We start from the raw sequence: 17,627 nt of genomic DNA, 5'->3' as shown, positions 1-17,627 counted from the left end.
AAAACGATTTGTGGCTCGATATGTCGTGTAGTCAGAACATATATTATGCTTTCCAGAAAACTCTTTTCTTTATGCTTTCCTGGGTGCTGTTGTTCAAATCAATTTAAAACAAACCGCTGCAGAAACACATCCCAGTGATTTAATTTGTAACAAAACCAACATCCAGAGTGAGTTTATACAAGTCTATTAACAACAATTGACACTAATAATATCATTAGGTATACAATATGACGTTTTGATTGCCTTCAGTCATCTATAAAGCATTAAAGAATGAAACATGAAGGTTTCTCCTGACAACGCTGATTAGTCTCCATCAGGATCGGCCTGTAATGAGCCGTTCATCATAACCACATGATTACAGCATCCATTCATCCACATTGTAGCGTAGGTGTTGTCCCCGAACGGATGCATTTCATTTGGGCGCCAGACAGAGGAATATTTAATATAGCCAGCTGTCAAAAAATGATTTGCATAAACACAGAAACAGAGGGATAGCCCGGTGACCTAGCTACTGAAGTTTTCAAAGGAAAAATAATAATCAACCAATTCACTTTCAACATAAAATGTCTGTATTTTTTTACCCCAAATAATAATCAGTACATTAAACAAACAACTTATGTCACAGACCATTTATCAGAACAACTGGAATCCAGTAGATACAAAAACACAAACAAATAAGTCACATTAACTCACAAAACATCAATCACTTTGACACCGAGAGCCTACGACTGTTTACATCATGGGGATTGACTGTGAGTGAGTGGGGGGGAAGTCTTTTGTTGTCCTTTGTCACTCAGGGTAAGAGTGGAGTTCAGGGGATAGGGAAGTGTGAAAGGAAACTTGTAAAGTTCTGTTTTTCCAGTCCAGAGTGTGGTGTGTGTGTGTAGAGTGCACGAGGAGGGGAAATGATATTGGTGCAGTGAGAATAACTGATCTGAGGGTGACAGGCCGGAGTAGATCACCGGGCTGCAGGTTTTAACTGGGAAGGGGAATGTTTCCCAACAGCTCTGGGGTCAGTGGCAACACTCCCAAAAATAGCCTGATTTCTCTGATGAAGTCCATAAGAATCCACTTTCTTCCTTGTTAGATCCGACTGTCACAGCCCTATCTGCAGTGCGCATGTGCGAGATGGTCCGCCATATTGGACAACTCCGTACGGCAACCCACGTAGGACACTTGACACAGTGGCTTTTGGCAAAACACAAAAATATGTTTTATGAGTTAGAGACTTCACTATTATTTAACAACTCTTTTTATTGGGTTCTTTTATTTGGGGTTAAGTACATTGTCAGAATAAGTGAGAAATGAATTTAACTTCTGTTAGACAGCTATCATACTGAATACATATTTACTGTGAATGTATGCAAACATGTATGGCATATGGCTGTCGAACAGAAATGTAATGTAACCCTTTCAATAAGGATACATCTATTACAGGTTGAGGTAGCAACCATGGTGGAACAGCTGCCGTCGGACCGACTTCCTCTTGGTTCTTTCTCTTCTTTTTGAACGACATGCTGTCCTCCTTTTAACAGCACACGGGTGCCAATCATTTCCTTGATTGGTTTCCTCCAGCTTCTCTCTTGATTAGCCACTCCCCTTTTTCTCAGGGAATCTGTAGGTGTGTGTTTACTTCCCCCCCTGTCCTGCTACAACATTATTACACTGTTCATTCATCTCCTAATGTATGTCGCCATGACAGCTGAAAGGCCTGCTTCCAGCTGGGGACATGAAGCCTGCCTCTCTGTGATTAGTGCCACTCGCTAATATCCACAGACTCCAAAGGAATGATGATGGAGCTGTGACGAACGTCTGATTGAAAGGTTTCTTTGTGTATTACCTTATTCAACAACATCATGTATTTCTCTATTGCTGATTATTTCCCCCTCTCAGCCTCAGCGCGCTCTCGTCCTTCTGTCTTTAACAACTCAACACTTTTTCTCCCGGACGAACAGATGGGAAATGATAATCTATCTCCCGCTGCGTGTGATATTGTGATATCCTCAGCGTGGTTTTAACTGCCGACCCCTCAGCTGTGGTTTCCACTCTGGAGAAGAGTTTGGACACATCTCCTTTTACGATGTTGACCTTCAATAATGTTTACTTTATTCTCTTTAGCCGGCCCGGCTAAACGGATTGGTTGTACTTTTTACAGTATTACGGCTTCTACAGATGACATTTTGTTATGGATTTGTTGTCAAAGCACTTCAGATATTCATTGCTATCGGGATGTTAAGAGCATTCCATGGAATATAACAAAAAGTGTATCTCGAGCCGGTTTCTGAAACTTACCTACCCCACCTTTAAGTTCAAGCCTTGTTTTAAAATGTACGTTTTTGTTCTGCTTTGTGATTGGTTGACAGACATGTGTGACAGCTCATTGGTTTCCAATCTGCCTCCATCGTCCTTCAGAAGCTCCTCTCAGCTGTCCAGCAGCCACGCGCCGGGCTTCGCCAAACTCAACAGGAGAGACGGTAAGAAAGACAGGATACAGATGTACATAGTTCGGCTAAATCCACATTACTAGCATTATTGTTGGTATTGTTTCGGAGCTATAGGGAATACGGTTTATCCAGTGTGTGAGTCTGTTCTTTTTATCCTTGTGTGAACTCTTACCTGTCCTGGGTTTCAATCGTGCTCCTGTTGCTGCTTTAACACCTGAGTTCCCTACAGGGATCAATAATGGTTTATCTTATCTTAGAAGTCTAATAGAGAGGCCAATCTCTCCTCTGTAGCTCCCAAGCTGCTCTGCTGCAGCTTCACTCAGTTGTGAAGAGACTTCATTTAAGCTCAGGACACAAAAACATAACATTTGTACTCAGAAGCATCAAATCCTACCGACTAATGTCCCGTCTTTATTCTCTGCTTGTCGTGAAGGTTTTTGCCACGAGGATAAATGTGAATGTGTGTTCGCCCGACACAAAGCCCCAGCAGGGAGTCCTGTGCTGGATATCGATGTGAGGCTTTGACAGAATGAAGATCATGGTTTGTTGTGGGGCTTTCTGCGGGGAACGAGCTTCCCTGCTTTCTCCCCACATCAAAGCCTGGGAGGGCGGGGTGGGTTTCATCTGGATCTGGATGATTTTCACCACCAGGGGAACTAAAGAAACAGAGCCCGCAGATTTCTGCCGCGTCATCAGCTGGTTTGAAGCTCGAGCCTCTGAGCAAAGAGTGTTGACTCTCTGCTGTGGTGCTAGCATGTCAACCTGCTACAGTTTCCAGCACACTTCATCCATTTAAAGATAAGATTTGACTTTTTAAGAGCGGCTGAAGACTTTAATCACTTCTAAGACTTCCACAGTAGAAAGGAGTAAAGGTCACACTCTCTGTCATGTGGTGAAGGCTTCGTGTTGAAGGTAATTTCCATCGTTGCCCTTTTGCTGACACCAAAGCCAGTCTTCTGTAATGCTGCTGACATATCCTGGTCTCTTATTAACTCTTACAAGAGACAGGAGAGCCACATGTGTCCGATATTAATTTAAAAAGACATGTGAATACCATCAGTTAAAACTTACTCACAATAACTTGACGAACTTAAAAGATAAAATTAAAGTAAATGTGGGCCCATCTGTAGGGGCTCTTAGAAATCTCTCAGCATAGGGTTAATATTTCCTGTTTGCTGTTGTACTCTACTGTAGGTCTGGATTAAAAACTACTAAGCTAGTGATTACATCCTCTGAGTGTTGGAGAGACGTTAGTCTGAAATATCTGAAATATAAATAGAAAAAACCAGCTTGTAGCCGTGTGGAAGAACTCTAAGAACGTAATAGACAACATAATTTAACGTGTGACTGTAGCAGTAGGAGATGCAGCTTTTGCTTCGACAGCAAATAAAATAGGTTAACAAACAACTTCCCAGCGGTGGTAGCTTTCAGGCATTACCCTAATCCAGCCTTAGCATGTAGTAGTAAGATAAGGAAAGCTGTGTGCGTCATATTTCCTCCTCAGCAACATTCACGGTGCAGGTTCCCGGAGAGCGTTCCCAGCTGCTCGCTGAGGAAATCAATGAATACATGAAACATCTCATTTCCATCCGCTCTCTATTCATTTAGCCTCTAAGTGAGCAGGGATTAACCGTTTTTGAATACCACCGACACAGCATCTTTACCCAGGATTTAATCAGACAGTCAGCTGGAATCCATAACATTACACACATTCAGAAGCATCCCGGTAATGTGAATATGTTGTTCTCACAGATGTAGCAATAGACCATAGCTCCACATTTCATGACACAAAACATGGAATATTAAGTCAATCTAAGGAATTAGCTTCCTAACAAGACAGGAGCACTGCAGCAGGATTATATGTATGTTGTTCTGTCGGTCATATTCTATGGTACAGTATTCAAACAACAGCCGAATGCCACTTACAGATGTAGCACCCCAGATAGGACTCACATGGGTGTGTCCCAGTCAAAAGCCCAGCGGATGCCAGTGGCTGGGGGTGTTGCCAAATTGCTAGAGGGCGTTCCCCAATTTCCCCATTTGTTCAATTACAGGATTTAACCATGAGATGGCGCTTCATTCACAAAATACACAAAGACAGCTGGGTGTTGTAGAAACATCAATATTTTAGATCAAATAAAGTATATAGTTTGCTTTATGCAATATATTTCTTGTAATATTGTTGGGATGTTTTACACAGTACAGAGTCCGGATGCATTTCCTGATCTAAAAACATAGCGATGGTTTTGTACTTACGCCAACGTGAATTAAACATTATTTTGTTAAATAAAAACATGGTGATGTTTAGTAAATGGTTACATGTCTCTTATTTAGCATAGAATATGATCCTATCCGTGACATATGGATCTTAACAAATATCCGCTATATCAGATACCTGTAGATCAGCTGTTTATTTCACATGAGTTCCAGTGTGGCAGCTTTTCACGGCTCCCCCTGGTGGATCCATGATCCATTGCAGCTGGTTTCATTATAATTAAATGTATTTATCAAGGGGGCGTTTCAAGTCCTGCGGGGGGTTTTCCTTTTCAGCAGGGGCCCACCCCGTGCCGATCACGGACCCGCACGGGTAGGCGTCTGAAACGAAGCGCTACATCTGTATGTACACATCACCTTGAGCTAAATGCTAGCTCAAAATGCTAATGCTGCTGATTTGACCACGTTCGACTTTTATAATCATCATGCTGGCGTTAGCATACTAATTAGCAGTCGATGCTAGGCTCATGGTCATTATTTATAGTATTGTTCAGGTATTTTATTATAAAACCAGATAATTGTACACATTTTGACCTGATTTTAGAGTGAAATGAAAAGTCAGAGGATCGCCAAAGCTATTAAAATCCATCCTGAGGGTAATATAAATGTTTCCACAAAGTTCTTTGGCAATCCATCCAACTGTTGTTGAGATATTTCAATCGGGATCAAAGCGTTAAGAAGGATTATTACATGTTTTGAAAGACGATAAGACTGTGACTCTGCCAAAGGGAAACAACGACCTCATGTAACCTTTCTCCCACAGAGACGCTTTAAATAACCCAGCAGCAGTTTCTCTCTGCAGTGAGACTGGAGGTGGTGCCTCAGACTCTGACCTGATGTGTCTGCTCAGAGGAGGCCTGATAGCTCTGGGTCTGACACCAGGAGGGGATAAAAAGCCCTGATAGTCTATTGATTGGAGGCGAATGGCCTTTTATCAGGAACCTGAGGAAGAATTAACTATTCCCCTTCTCTCTCTCTGGCTCTCCTCTTCCTCTTTTCTTCCTCTGTCTGTCTTCTGTACGGTCTGTTTTTGTAATGATTAGTTTCGCTTCATCTGCATGTCAAATTTTCATTGTCTCTGGTGCGAACTAATTCAGCCACTGCTGTCTTCCTGCCAACTGGTAATAGCAGTGTTCGTTTTTAAACCGTTTCTTTCTTCCTGGGCGACGCTGACAGCTATCACTGACTCCTCTGCAATTATGCTGGAATAGACATGAAAGCGATTATTGTGCCACAGCCATCGCTTTCCCAAAGAGTGAGCAATTAGAACTGACTGTGGGACAATAACCAGCTAATCAAGTATCGAGCATACTGTATCGAGTCTTCCTTTGTGACCTCTGGAACCTTCCTCTGCTAACACTAGCGCAGTAACACTTGCTCCCTAGGGACTGCTTCTCGGTATATTGTAAATGGACTTGTTTTGTTGCCAACATACACATTTGTACACCGTTTGCAGGGATGTTATAGAAGCTGCTAAACTGCTAATGCTAATTCACTCACACCGATGGTTGTGCCTTTGGGACAAGGACACTTCGGCATTAGAATAGGAAGAGTGCAGGAATCCACCGCCGCTCTTGTGTTCAGAGGATGAGCCATAGACGTCCCTTTCTCTGTGCAATGTGTCTTTATTTGTTCTGTTCACGTAGCATGACCAAAGCCATACATTTTGGTTATTTGTTGTAATGAATACGACTGTAAACTTTTGAACGAGTGTCTCTTGGCAGCAAAACAGCCTTGGTTTCAATAGATCTGTGTCTTTCAGCTTACTTGTTTTGGTTTTCCAGCCTACAAGTCTATGGGCAGCGGTTTACATGTAACATCTTTGATAAAGTCACTTCATGTTACCATCACCAAACGGCAAGACAGACAACGTGTGTTTGAGCTGGCGGACGGTGGACGGGTTAACAGCAAATGATTGTGCTGTTGGCGGAGAACAAAACCAAAAGGAGACTTTACAAGTTGAGGGATAATTTGTCGATATATATGTCAGGTATGAGAGGCTCTGTGGCGCAATGGACAGCGCATTGGACTTCTAGTCAATCGTTAGAGATGTAATTCAAAGGCTGTGGGTTCGAGTCCAGGCTGTAAGAGACAACCTTCCTATCAGAAGGTTGGAGGTACAATGCAGCCTACATGTTCAGATGTCCTTAGGCAAGACACCTAACCCCCAAATTGCTCCCGGAGGCATGCCATCCACAGGATTGAAGTGTCTGGAAGTGGCTTTGGATGAAAGTGTCAGCGAAATGACATGTCAAGTCAAAGTTTCTTTCTCAAAGTGCCCTTTCTGTGTTGTTGCGTTTAGAAGGTGTCTCTCCTGCTTCCTCTGCGGAGAACCTGCAGTGTTTTCCAGCCTGCATTAACTTCCTGCTGGACTCTGTGTCCGACTGACAAGTTATCATACGGCTGGAATTACCCTCCTGACTCTGCTCTCTCATGCAAATGACCAGCGCTTACTCCTGGCACTTATTACAGCCAGTCTGTAACATGCCTATCCTGCTGATTCTGCATCGCTGTAAGCTGTGTGTCTCTGTCCCACTTCCTGTCTGGCTTTTCACTGCCATCCTGGCCCTCTACATCTCTCTCTCTCTCTCTCTCTCTCTCTCTCTCTCTCTCTCTCTCTCTGTGGCTGTCTTATAGAATATTAGGCAGCTCATTCTGAAGACATGATTTCCTTGAGGCATGGCGTTGTTTTTTTTAACAGTACAAGACCCAAGCAACCCAGATATGTCAGAACATCAAACAACTGCATTTGAAACTCCCCTGTCACAACTCGTGTGACCATTTGTTGAATAGTTTCCTGCTTTACATTAAAATAGCCGCTATTGTCATGTTCAACATTCCTCCGTGAAGCAAGGAGTCGGACCAGGCGATAACGTTATAATAAAATTGATTTATTTCAGTTGTGATAAGGAATACACATGCTCAGCTGAGGTTTCTGGAGATCAGGGATCCACAGGCCCGAGCAGTTAACTGTCTCACACTTCCTTCCAGAGCCCCGGAAACTGTCAAAACACATTTCATATACTTATTACAGAATAAAGGTGTCATATTCTAATTGGATATGTGTATTTCTGAGTGAGGTGCTGTCGATTGTTGATTGGAGAACAGGCGAGCCCACGCCTCTTGGCTTCGCCCAGGTCCAGTCTTCTTCCCAAGGTCATCCAGGGCCTACACTACACTGACTGTCTGTTTCTCCTGTCCCGTGCTAAGCTCTGAACTGCTCGTGCCTGGCTCTCCTGAACCTCAGCGAATAAGTCTAATAAAAGTAGCAGAAATGCAGTTCCTTCCTTATGTTGTGCTCACCAGTAACACTGTCACGAAGCTCACTTCTCTTCATAGTTTAAGACTTTCTGGTAGCACATTTATTCATAAACATTTCTTTATGAGCAAGCAATAATATTCTTTACTATATACATTACAATACCATGACAAACCTTTTATTTAGTTTTTAACTCATTCACTCATAGTTACCTCTCTGAAGAACCAGCACCTTACCGTGGTAGAGAGGTTTGTGTGCCCTGATGAACCTGGGGGCTGTGTTGTCTGGAACCTTGTGTTCCTGGTAGGGTCTCCCATGGCAAATTGGTCTCAGGCAAGGGGCCAGACTAAGATTGGTTCAAAAGACCTCATGAAAGACGACACAGGAAGTGAGGATACCCGGCCCGGAGGAAGCCCGGGGTCCCCTTCTGGAGCCAGGCCCAGAAGGAGGACTCGTCGGCGAGCGTCTGGTGGCCGGGCTTGCCACGGAGCCCGGCCGGGCCCAGCCCGAAAAGGCAACGTGGGCAACACCTCCGCTTCTCCGTCCCGCGGGCCCACCACCTATGGGAAACATCGATGGGGTCGGGTGCGCTGCCAGAAGGGTGGCAGTGAAAGCGGAGGGTCTCGACGGACCAGACCCAGGCGGCAGAAGCTGGCTTTGGGGACGTGGAACGTCACCTCTCTGGGGGGAAGGAGCCGGAGCTTGTGCGGGAGGTGGAGCGGTACCAGTTGGATCTGGTTGGGCTCACCTCTACGCACAGCGTCGGCTCTGGAACCTTACTTCTGGATAGGGGTTGGACTCTATTCTTCTCCGGAGTTGCTCAAGGTGTGAGGCGCCGGGGCGGGTGTGGGGATACTCACAAGTCCCCGGTTAGGTGCTTCGTTGTTGGAGTTTACCCCAGTGGACGAGAGGGTCGCCTCCCTACGCCTGCGGGTTATGGGGGGGAAAACTCTGACTGTTGTGTGTGCTTATGCACCCAACAGCAGTTCAGAGTATTCGGCCTTCTTGGAGACCCTGGAAAGAGTCCTGTATGGGGCTCCTGAAGGGGACTCCTTAGTCTTGCTGGGAGACTTCAACGCACATGTGGGCAATGATGGAGACACTTGGAAGGGCGTGATTGGGAGGAACGGCCCCCCTGATCTGAACCGGAGTGGTGGTTTGTTACTGGACTTCTGTGCTAGTCATGGATTGGCCATAACAAACACCATGTTCGAACATAAGGATGCTCATAAGTGTACGTGGTACCAGAGCACCCTAGGCAGAAGGTCCATGATCGATTTCGTTATCGTATCATCGGACCTGAGGCCGTATGTTTTGGACACTCGGGTAAAGAGAGGGGCGGAGTTGTCAACTGATCACCATCTGGTGGTGAGTTGGGTCGAGTGGCGGGGGAAGCCTCTGGATAGACCTGGTAAGCCCAAACGTGTAGTTCGGGTGAACTGGGAACGTCTGGAGGAGGCCCAAGTTCAGGAGGCCTTCAACTCACACCTCCGGCGGAGCTTTTCGGGCATTCCTGTGGAGGTTGGGGACATTGAACCAGAGTGGTCGGTGTTCAAAGCCTCTATTGCCGAAGCCGCGGCGGGGAGCTGTGGTCTCAAGGTCCTAGGTGCCTCAAGGGGCGGTAACCCTCGAACCTCCTGGTGGACACCGGTGGTCAGGGAAGCCGTCCGACTGAAGAAGGAGGCCTTCAGGGATTTGTTATCCCGGGGGACTCCCGAGGCAGTTGCAAGGTACCGACAGGCCCGAAGGGCAGCAGCCTCATCCGTGGCCGAGGCAAAGCAGCGGGTGTGGGAGAAGTTCGGAGAAGACATGGAGAAGGACTTTCGGGCGGCACCAAAGTTGTTCTGGAAAACTGTCCGACACCTCAGGAGGGGGAAGCAGGGAACCATCCAAGCTGTGTACAGTAAGGATGGGACGTTGTTGACCTCAACTGATGGAGTGTTGGGGCGTTGGAAGGAACACTTTGAGGAACTCCTGAACCCGACAACTCCGCCCTCTATGTTAGAGGCAGAGCTGGAGTATGACGGGGGATCAACGCCAATTTCCCGGGGGGAGGTCACTGAGGTCGTCAAACAACTCCACAGTGGCAAAGCCCCAGGGGTGGATGAGATCCGCCCGGAAATGCTGAAGGCTCTGGGTGTTGAGGGACTGTCATGGTTGACACGTCTCATCAACGTTGCGTGGAAGTCGGAAACAGTACCGAAGGAGTGGCAGACCGGGGTGGTGGTCCCCCTTTTCAAAAAGGGGGATCAGAGGGTGTGTGCCAATTACAGAGGCATCACACTACTCAGCCTCCCCGGGAAAGTTTACTCCAAGGTACTCGAAAGGAGGGTCAGGCCGATTGTCGAACCTCAGATTGAGGAGGAACAATGCGGATTCCGTCCTGGTCGTGGAACGACGGATCAGCTTTTTACTCTCGCAAGGATCCTGGAGGGGGCCTGGGAGTACGCTTATCCGGTCTACATGTGTTTTGTAGACTTGGAGAAGGCGTATGACCGGGTTCCCAGGGAGTTACTGTGGGAGGTGCTGCGGGAGTATGGGGTGAGGGGGTCTCTACTCAGGGCCATCCAATCTCTGTGCTCCCAAAGCGAGAGCTGTGTCCGGGTCCTCGGCAGTAAGTCGGACCCATTTCCGGTGAGGGTTGGCCTCCGCCAGGGCTGCGCTTTGTCACCAATCCTGTTTGTAATATACATGGATCGGATTTCGAGGCGTAGTCGTGGGGGGGGGGGTCTGCAGTTCGGTGGACTAAGGATTGCACCACTGCTTTTTGCAGATGATGTGGTTCTGATGGCTTCATCGGTCTGCGACCTTCAGCACTCACTGGATCGGTTCGCAACCGAGTGTGAAGCGGCTGGGATGAGGATCAGCACCTCCAAATCTGAGGCCATGGTTCTCAGCAGGAAACCGATGGACTGTCCACTCCAAGTAGGGAATGAGTCCTTACCCCAAGTGAAGGAGTTCAAGTATCTCGGGGTCTTGTTCTCGAGTGAGGGATCAATGGAGCGTGAGATGGGCCGGAGAATCGGAGCAGCGGGAGCGGTATTGCAGTCGCTTTACCGCACCGTTGTGACGAAAAGGGAGCTGAGCCGGAAGGCAAAGCTCTCTGTCTACCGGGCCATTTTCGTTCCTACCCTCACCTATGGTCATGAAGGATGGGTCATGACCGAAAGAACGAGATCGCGGATACAAGCGGCCGAGATGGGTTTCCTCCGCCGGGTGGCTGGTGTCTCCCTTAGGGATAAGGTGAGAAGTTCGGTCATCAGGGAGGGACTCGGAGTTGAGCCGCTCCTCCTTCGCGTCGAAAGAAGCCAGTTGAGGTGGTTCGGGCACCTAGTTAGGATGCCACCTGGGCGCCTCCCTAGGGAGGTGTTCCAGGCACGTCCAGCTGGGAAGAGACCAAGGGGTAGACCTAGGACCAGGTGGAGGGATTATATCTCTTCGCTGGCCTGGGAGCGCCTTGGGACCCCCCAGTCAGAGCTGGTTGATGTCGCCAGGGAAAAGAAAGTTTGGGGCTCTCTGCTGGAACTGCTACCTCCGCGACCCGACCACGGATAAGCGGGAGAAGATGGATGGATGGACTTGTATCGTTAGTGAATCTGCCCCACATCGAAATGCTACTACTATGTATTTGGTGGTTATGAAAACAGGATAATTTAATAATTTCAATTAATATAATACCTTGTATGCAAGGGCTGGTTTGCTTTCACTAACTGTACGGAGGCTCAGTCACTGGTACATTTTTATATACAAAGCCATGCTAGGGAAACTTCCATCTTATATCTGCTCCCTGATCTCACGGAGAATTGTAAGTGGCTACTGCCTGAGATCGAATGCTGTGGTTTTATTAAATGTGCCAACTGCTAGGACTGTCTTAGGGAGGACAGCTTTTAGATGTGCAGCTCCTCTGTCTTGGAATAGTCTGCAAATTAAATGGAAACTGAACAATCTGGTGCCACTAAATGTTTTTAAAGCTCGGTTGGATGCTACTCAATCGGAAGCTATTGGTACCTGTCTATGTGGATAATTATGTAAATGATGCTGTATGATGTCCTTTTGTTGTTCTGTTTATGCTTTTATGTTTCATGTGGAACTACTTGAGCAGCTCTCCCTTGGAAAAGAGATCAATGATCTCAATGGGATTTTATCTGTATAAATAAAGGTTTGAAATGAAATGAAATGACTATAAAACTTCATCTTAAGTAACATTTATTATTTTAAGTCCATAGAATTTGTACAAAAAATGTGAGTACTTCTTCCAGCACTGCTCAGATTGTATGGTAAGGCCTCGATCTGAAAACATACCACTACTGGTGTATCTTTGGCATAGTTGTAACCCAGTCAGCTACCAATGCGCTCCACATCTCCTCTGGGAGTGCGTTGCTGTTTCCTTCTCCTCTGTTCTGTTGGTGTCACTCTCCTGACCTCCATTACTCTTTACTTTCCTCAATGGGTGGCTCTGGGTGCCTTGACAGACACTGGGGCAGAGAAACCATGGAGATCGCTTTGATTCGAAGCAACAGCCGTGACACAACCTGTTCGGGCCGCCAGCCATCACTTCACCTCAATTACATTACTTTCATTTATTCTGTCCGAGTGGACACATCAAATCTTTGTCGCTCCTCTCTGTCTCGGAGAAGTTTCCCTCCGATCTCTTTCTCTTTTCTTCTTCCCCGGTCAAGTCTTCACGAGGAAAGGTCAGAGTGTCTGCTTTGTTCTGTTCTCCTGTCACTGGACACGTCTGCTAGTCAAGCGCTTATTAGCTTTGGCCTTTAGCTCTTTAAAGATCAGGCTCCACCAGCAATCAGACCGACACTGATTCCTTTTCACCGCTTAGCATTCCTCCTCTGCATCCCACCGCACTTTGTTCAGAGGCAATTCTGACTGGCAACGAAAGCTGTTTTCCTTACGTGAAACTCAGGGTTATATGCTGTAATACCTATATAGATATACCTTGTATTATGTCAACACAAGTGACAGACGGTCCTTAAGAAAGGGGCAATTTCAAGAAACAATATACTAAAAGTGTCATTACACTACAAAATGTCATTTTACAGTTTGCTCATTCTCTTTCGGTGAGGTATATTATATATAAGTTTCAGACAGAGACCACTCCAATGCTCCAACACTCATCAGTCACAAAATAGAAAGTACCATACATCATAAAAAGTCATACGAGTCGGATCGTAAAAAGGGTTCAATTTTAGTAGCATTAAAACCCTATCTGCCCATTTTATATTATGAGATCAAATTGAAGTATCTTGGGTCTAAAGTTAATATTTTGGTCTGAGTTCAGTTCACTGTGAAAAGACTTGGTTGCATTTAGTAAAAAGGCAACAAGATGTTTTAATTTCACGTGTACAATATTGTGGTTTTATCTCATATAATATGTCAGAGTGGTTTTAAGAAGGCATTTTAATATGAACTGCTTTAGCTGGAGTTCAATCAATTAATATTTACAACCCATGCTTTTATTCAATGAAGGAGGAAGTCATCACTATTCAAATAACAGGAGTATGTGTGGCATGATTGACAGTGGCAGATATGCATAACTGCTGTATCTTAACTTTTGAGTTTTATAAATGTGTTGAGCATTGGGGATTGAACCCACGAGGGCTATTGCCCATTGGACCTTAAGTCCAACGCCTTAACCACTCGGCCGTTGCTCGCTTCGAAAGTTGAGAAAAGTTCAACTTTTCAAGCGTCAGCTAATCAAATAATATGCCAGAACGAGCACTAGCCAATCAAACCGCATGCTTGTGTGTCCGGGGCGGGATATTAATGTGATTGGTTGTTGGTCGTGGTCCAGACACGCCCACCGCAAGCTTCAACACTACAGAACCGTGTGGACGATTAATGTTGGTGAAGAAGAAGTTAAGATTTACCAGGAGTGGGGTTTGAACCCACGAGGGCTATTGCCCATTGGATCTTAAGTCCAACGCCTTAACCACTCGGCCATCCTGGTGAGGATGATCAGCAAATAGAGCATACAAATAATCCATGGTCAAAGGTCATGAGAAAATATATTAAGCTCATGGATACCTTAACCACTCAAAACTGTGGGTTTAAGGGACCTGCTTCTCCCTTACGGTACGTTCACACGGTTCTGTTGCGTGCTTCAATGGAGACGCCTCCCATTCACTTTGAGTGGGGTGACGTCAAGCTTTGCCGAACTGCATTGTGGTTCCGTCGCATCGCTTTGCCTCCGTTGCTCGCTTTGCCTCCGTTGCTCGCTTCGAAAGTTGAGAAAAGTTCAACTTTTCAAGTGTCAGCCAATCAAATAATATGCCAGTATGAGCACCAGCCAATCAAAGCACATGCTTGTGTGTCCGGGGCGGGATATTAATGTTGTTGGTCGAGTGCCAGACTGGCAAGCTTCAACCCTACTGAACCGTGTGGACGATTAGTGTTGGTGAAGCAGAAGTTAAGATTTACCAGGAGTGGGGTTTGAACCCACGAGGGCTATTGCCCATTGGATCTTAAGTCCAACGCCTTAACCACTCGGCCATCCTGGTGAGGATGAACAGCAAATAGAGCATACAAATAATCCATGGTCAAAGGTCATGAGAAAATATATTAAGCTCATGGATACCTTAACCACTCAAAACTGTGGGTTTAAGGGACCTGCTTCTCCCTTACGGTACGTTCACACGGTTCTGTTGCGTGCTTCAATGGAGACGCCTCCCATTCCCATTCACTTATTTACAAAGTCAACTCTTTTGTTTTTACTTGTGTCATTTGCGATGGCCATTTGTTGTGTTCAAGGGATCTGCTTCTCCCTTACGGCCCGTCCACACACGGCGTGCGTTGAAAGCTTCACCATTCACTTTGAATGGGCTGACATCACTTTTCGTCGAACTGCGGAGCTTTGCTGGCGTGGCTCGCGGCAAAAGCTGAGACATGTTCAACTTTTGAAGCCTCGGCAGAAGCGTCAGCCAATCGAATCATATGCCAGTACAAGCTCTCAATCAAACCGCTGCTTGTGTGTCAGGGGTGGGAGATTCATGTGGTTGGTTGTTGGTCGAGTTTCAGACACGCCCGCCGGCAAGCTTCAACGCACACCGCTGTGTGGACGGGACGTTACAGTGTAGGGGGCATTTAATATGTTGGTTTATTGGTTTATCTACAGAAGTTAAGATTTACCAGGAGTGGGATTTGAAGCCACGAGGGCTATTGCCCATTGGATCTTAAGTCCAACGCCTTAACCACTCGGCCATCCTGGTGAGGATGAACAGCAAATAGAGCATACAAATAATACATGGTCAAAGGTCATGAGAAAATATATTAAGCTCATGGATACCTTAACCACTCAAAACTGTGGGTTTAAGGGACCTGCTTCTCCCTTACGGTACGTTCACACGGTTCCGTTGCGTGCTTCAATGGAGACGCCTCCCATTCACTTTGAGTGGGGTGACGTCAAGCTTTGCCGAACTGCATTGTGGTTCCGTCGCATAGCTTTGCCTCCGCCGCTTCGAAAGTTGAGAAAAGTTCAACTTTTCAAGCCAATCAAATAATATGCCAGTATGAGCACTAGCCAATCAAAGCACATGCTTGTGTGTCCGGGGCGGGATATTAATGTTGTTGGTCGAGTGTCAGACTGGCAAGCTTCAACACTACAGAACCGTGCGGACGATTAGTGTTGGTGAAGCAGAAGTTAAGATTTACCAGGAGTGGGGATTGAACCCACGAGGGCTATTGCCCATTGGATCTTAAGTCCAACGCCTTAACCACTTGGCCATCCTGGTGAGGATTGTTAGAAATTTGTAGGGACAACTAGTCCGCTTTTCAAATCTCCGCGCGTCCCTAACAAGCTGGTTATCATACAGGAAGGAATCCAGAGCATACAATTAACCGTTTAACAATAATCTACTTTAATGGTAATATGACAATGCAATACAATCAATACAGTACAAATTCAATACAGTTATCTTTGGGATCCCATATTTACCTAATACTCACGTGAGCCAGCCAGAGGAAAGAGACTGAACACAGCGTGGTTCCTGTCTAATACATCGCTTACAATGGGAGGAGTTATCTGATCCTCCCTTCCAGACCTCCGTGATTGGCTGCCCAAATATCACCAACACCTCACTTCTTAAGTTTCCCCAATCACAGTAGCTTAGCTTCATTATCTCCTAGATCTGAGTTGACTGTAAATCAAACCCTCACCTTCCCCCATCTTCCTTTGTTCTCAAAAACCACATGTCAACAGGCCCCAAATCCAGCTCACAGTTTTTACACAAATCATTTCCCATTTTAAGCTTATTCATAGTTTGCTAACATGAATACATACAAATATTTCCTTACAGGATGAACAGCAAATAGAACATACAAATAATCCATGGTCAAAGGTCATGAGAAAATATATTAAGCTCATGGATACCTTAACCACTCAAACTGTGCAAGACACAATGTAGGAAATGGAAACTTAGCGATTAATAATTAAGTGCATTTTATTTACAAAGTCAACTCTTTTGTTTTTACTTGTGTCATTTGCGATGGCCATTTGTTGTGTTCAAGGGATCTGCTTCTCCCTTATGGCCCTGTCCACACACGGCGTGCGTTGAAAGCTTCACCATTCACTTTGAATGGGGTGACATCACTTTTCGTCGAACTGCGGAGCTTTGCTGGCGTGGCTCGCGGCAAAATTTCAGACATGTTCAACTTTTGAAGCCTCGGCAGAAGCGTCAGCCAATCGAATCATATGCCAGTACAAGCTCTCAATCAAACCGCTGCTTGTGTGTCAGGGGTGGGAGATTCATGTGGTTGGTTGTTGGTCGAGTTTCAGACACGCCCGCCGGCAAGCTTCAACGCACACCGCTGTGTGGACGGGACGTTACAGTGTAGGGGGCATTTAATATGTTGGTTTATTGGTTTATCTACAGAAGTTAAGATTTACCAGGAGTGGGGTTTGAACCCACGAGGGCTATTGCCCATTGGATCTTAAGTCCAACGCCTTAACCACTCGGCCATCCTGGTGAGGATGAACAGCAAATAGAGCATACAAATAATACATGGTCAAAGGTCATGAGAAAATATATTAAGCGCATGGATACCTTAACCGTTCAAACTGTGCAAGACACAATGTAGGAAATGGAAACTTAGCGATTAATAATTAAGTGCACCAGTGGCAGCGCCAGGGTATGGCTGGGGTAGGCTACACCCATACCAAGAAATGGCTTAGCCCCACCATGAAACATGATGTTAAAGTAAGCAAAATAAAGTCTGCCAACTCGCGCGGAGTAAATTGCACAGACAGCAGTTAGTAAGATTGATTTCAGTCGCCACGGTTTTGAAAACTTTTGTCACGTAGTGATCGTCTTCTCAATAGAACATCTTTGATAACGGCGTGGTGTTGTTGCAGGAAGTCCCGACGGAGAATACTCTTGCTGTAGTACAGGGCAGAGCCATATAATAGTAATAATATGGCTCTGAGTACAGGGGTGCACATAACTGGTACGCAGGTTATGTGCGTAATCTGAAATGCGTACCGTCACTTGTGTCACAAAGCGCATTTGCGTACCGACGTACTTGTGAAGCTTTTCCAGGCGGTTCGATCACCGGACGACAGAGTCGGTCTCCGTGTGCACAGACAGGGCTGCTGTTAACGTCGGTCTGTACAACGGAACTGTGCCAAAACTACGCCAACCGGC

The 17,627-nt window shown here is 46.0% G+C and overlaps 1 protein-coding gene and 5 non-coding genes across 8 annotated transcripts in view; 1 reads left to right on the top strand and 5 right to left on the bottom strand.

Moving 5' to 3' along the window:
• The window catches only part of LOC117462411 (contactin-associated protein-like 4), a 230,164-nt gene that overhangs the window by 65,722 nt on the left and 146,815 nt on the right, over positions 1–17,627 (top strand). For 2 of the 3 annotated variants that reach the window (XM_034104634.2, XM_034104633.2), the window contains exon 1: positions 2,366–2,474. The exons of the other annotated variant lie outside the window; for it this stretch is intronic. In XM_034104634.2, coding sequence (XP_033960525.1) covers positions 2,366–2,474 — 109 coding nt within the window. Of the gene's footprint in view, positions 1–2,365; positions 2,475–17,627 lie in introns of those variants that run through there. 3 annotated transcript variants of the gene reach the window in all.
• Positions 13,857–13,939, bottom strand: trnal-uaa (transfer RNA leucine (anticodon UAA)). Its single transcript has one exon. It is a non-coding gene; the product is annotated as a tRNA-Leu (tRNA).
• Positions 14,407–14,489, bottom strand: trnal-uaa (transfer RNA leucine (anticodon UAA)). Its single transcript has one exon. It is a non-coding gene; the product is annotated as a tRNA-Leu (tRNA).
• trnal-uaa (transfer RNA leucine (anticodon UAA)) lies at positions 15,115–15,197 on the bottom strand. Its single transcript has one exon. It is a non-coding gene; the product is annotated as a tRNA-Leu (tRNA).
• On the bottom strand, positions 15,637–15,719 carry trnal-uaa (transfer RNA leucine (anticodon UAA)). Its single transcript has one exon. It is a non-coding gene; the product is annotated as a tRNA-Leu (tRNA).
• trnal-uaa (transfer RNA leucine (anticodon UAA)) lies at positions 16,871–16,953 on the bottom strand. The gene has a single exon. It is a non-coding gene; the product is annotated as a tRNA-Leu (tRNA).

The sequence above is a fragment of the Pseudochaenichthys georgianus genome, chromosome 17 (genome assembly GCF_902827115.2).
Source record: "Pseudochaenichthys georgianus chromosome 17, fPseGeo1.2, whole genome shotgun sequence".
Taxonomy (NCBI): domain Eukaryota; kingdom Metazoa; phylum Chordata; class Actinopteri; order Perciformes; family Channichthyidae; genus Pseudochaenichthys; species Pseudochaenichthys georgianus.
This window is presented reverse-complemented; position numbering and strand designations above follow the sequence as displayed.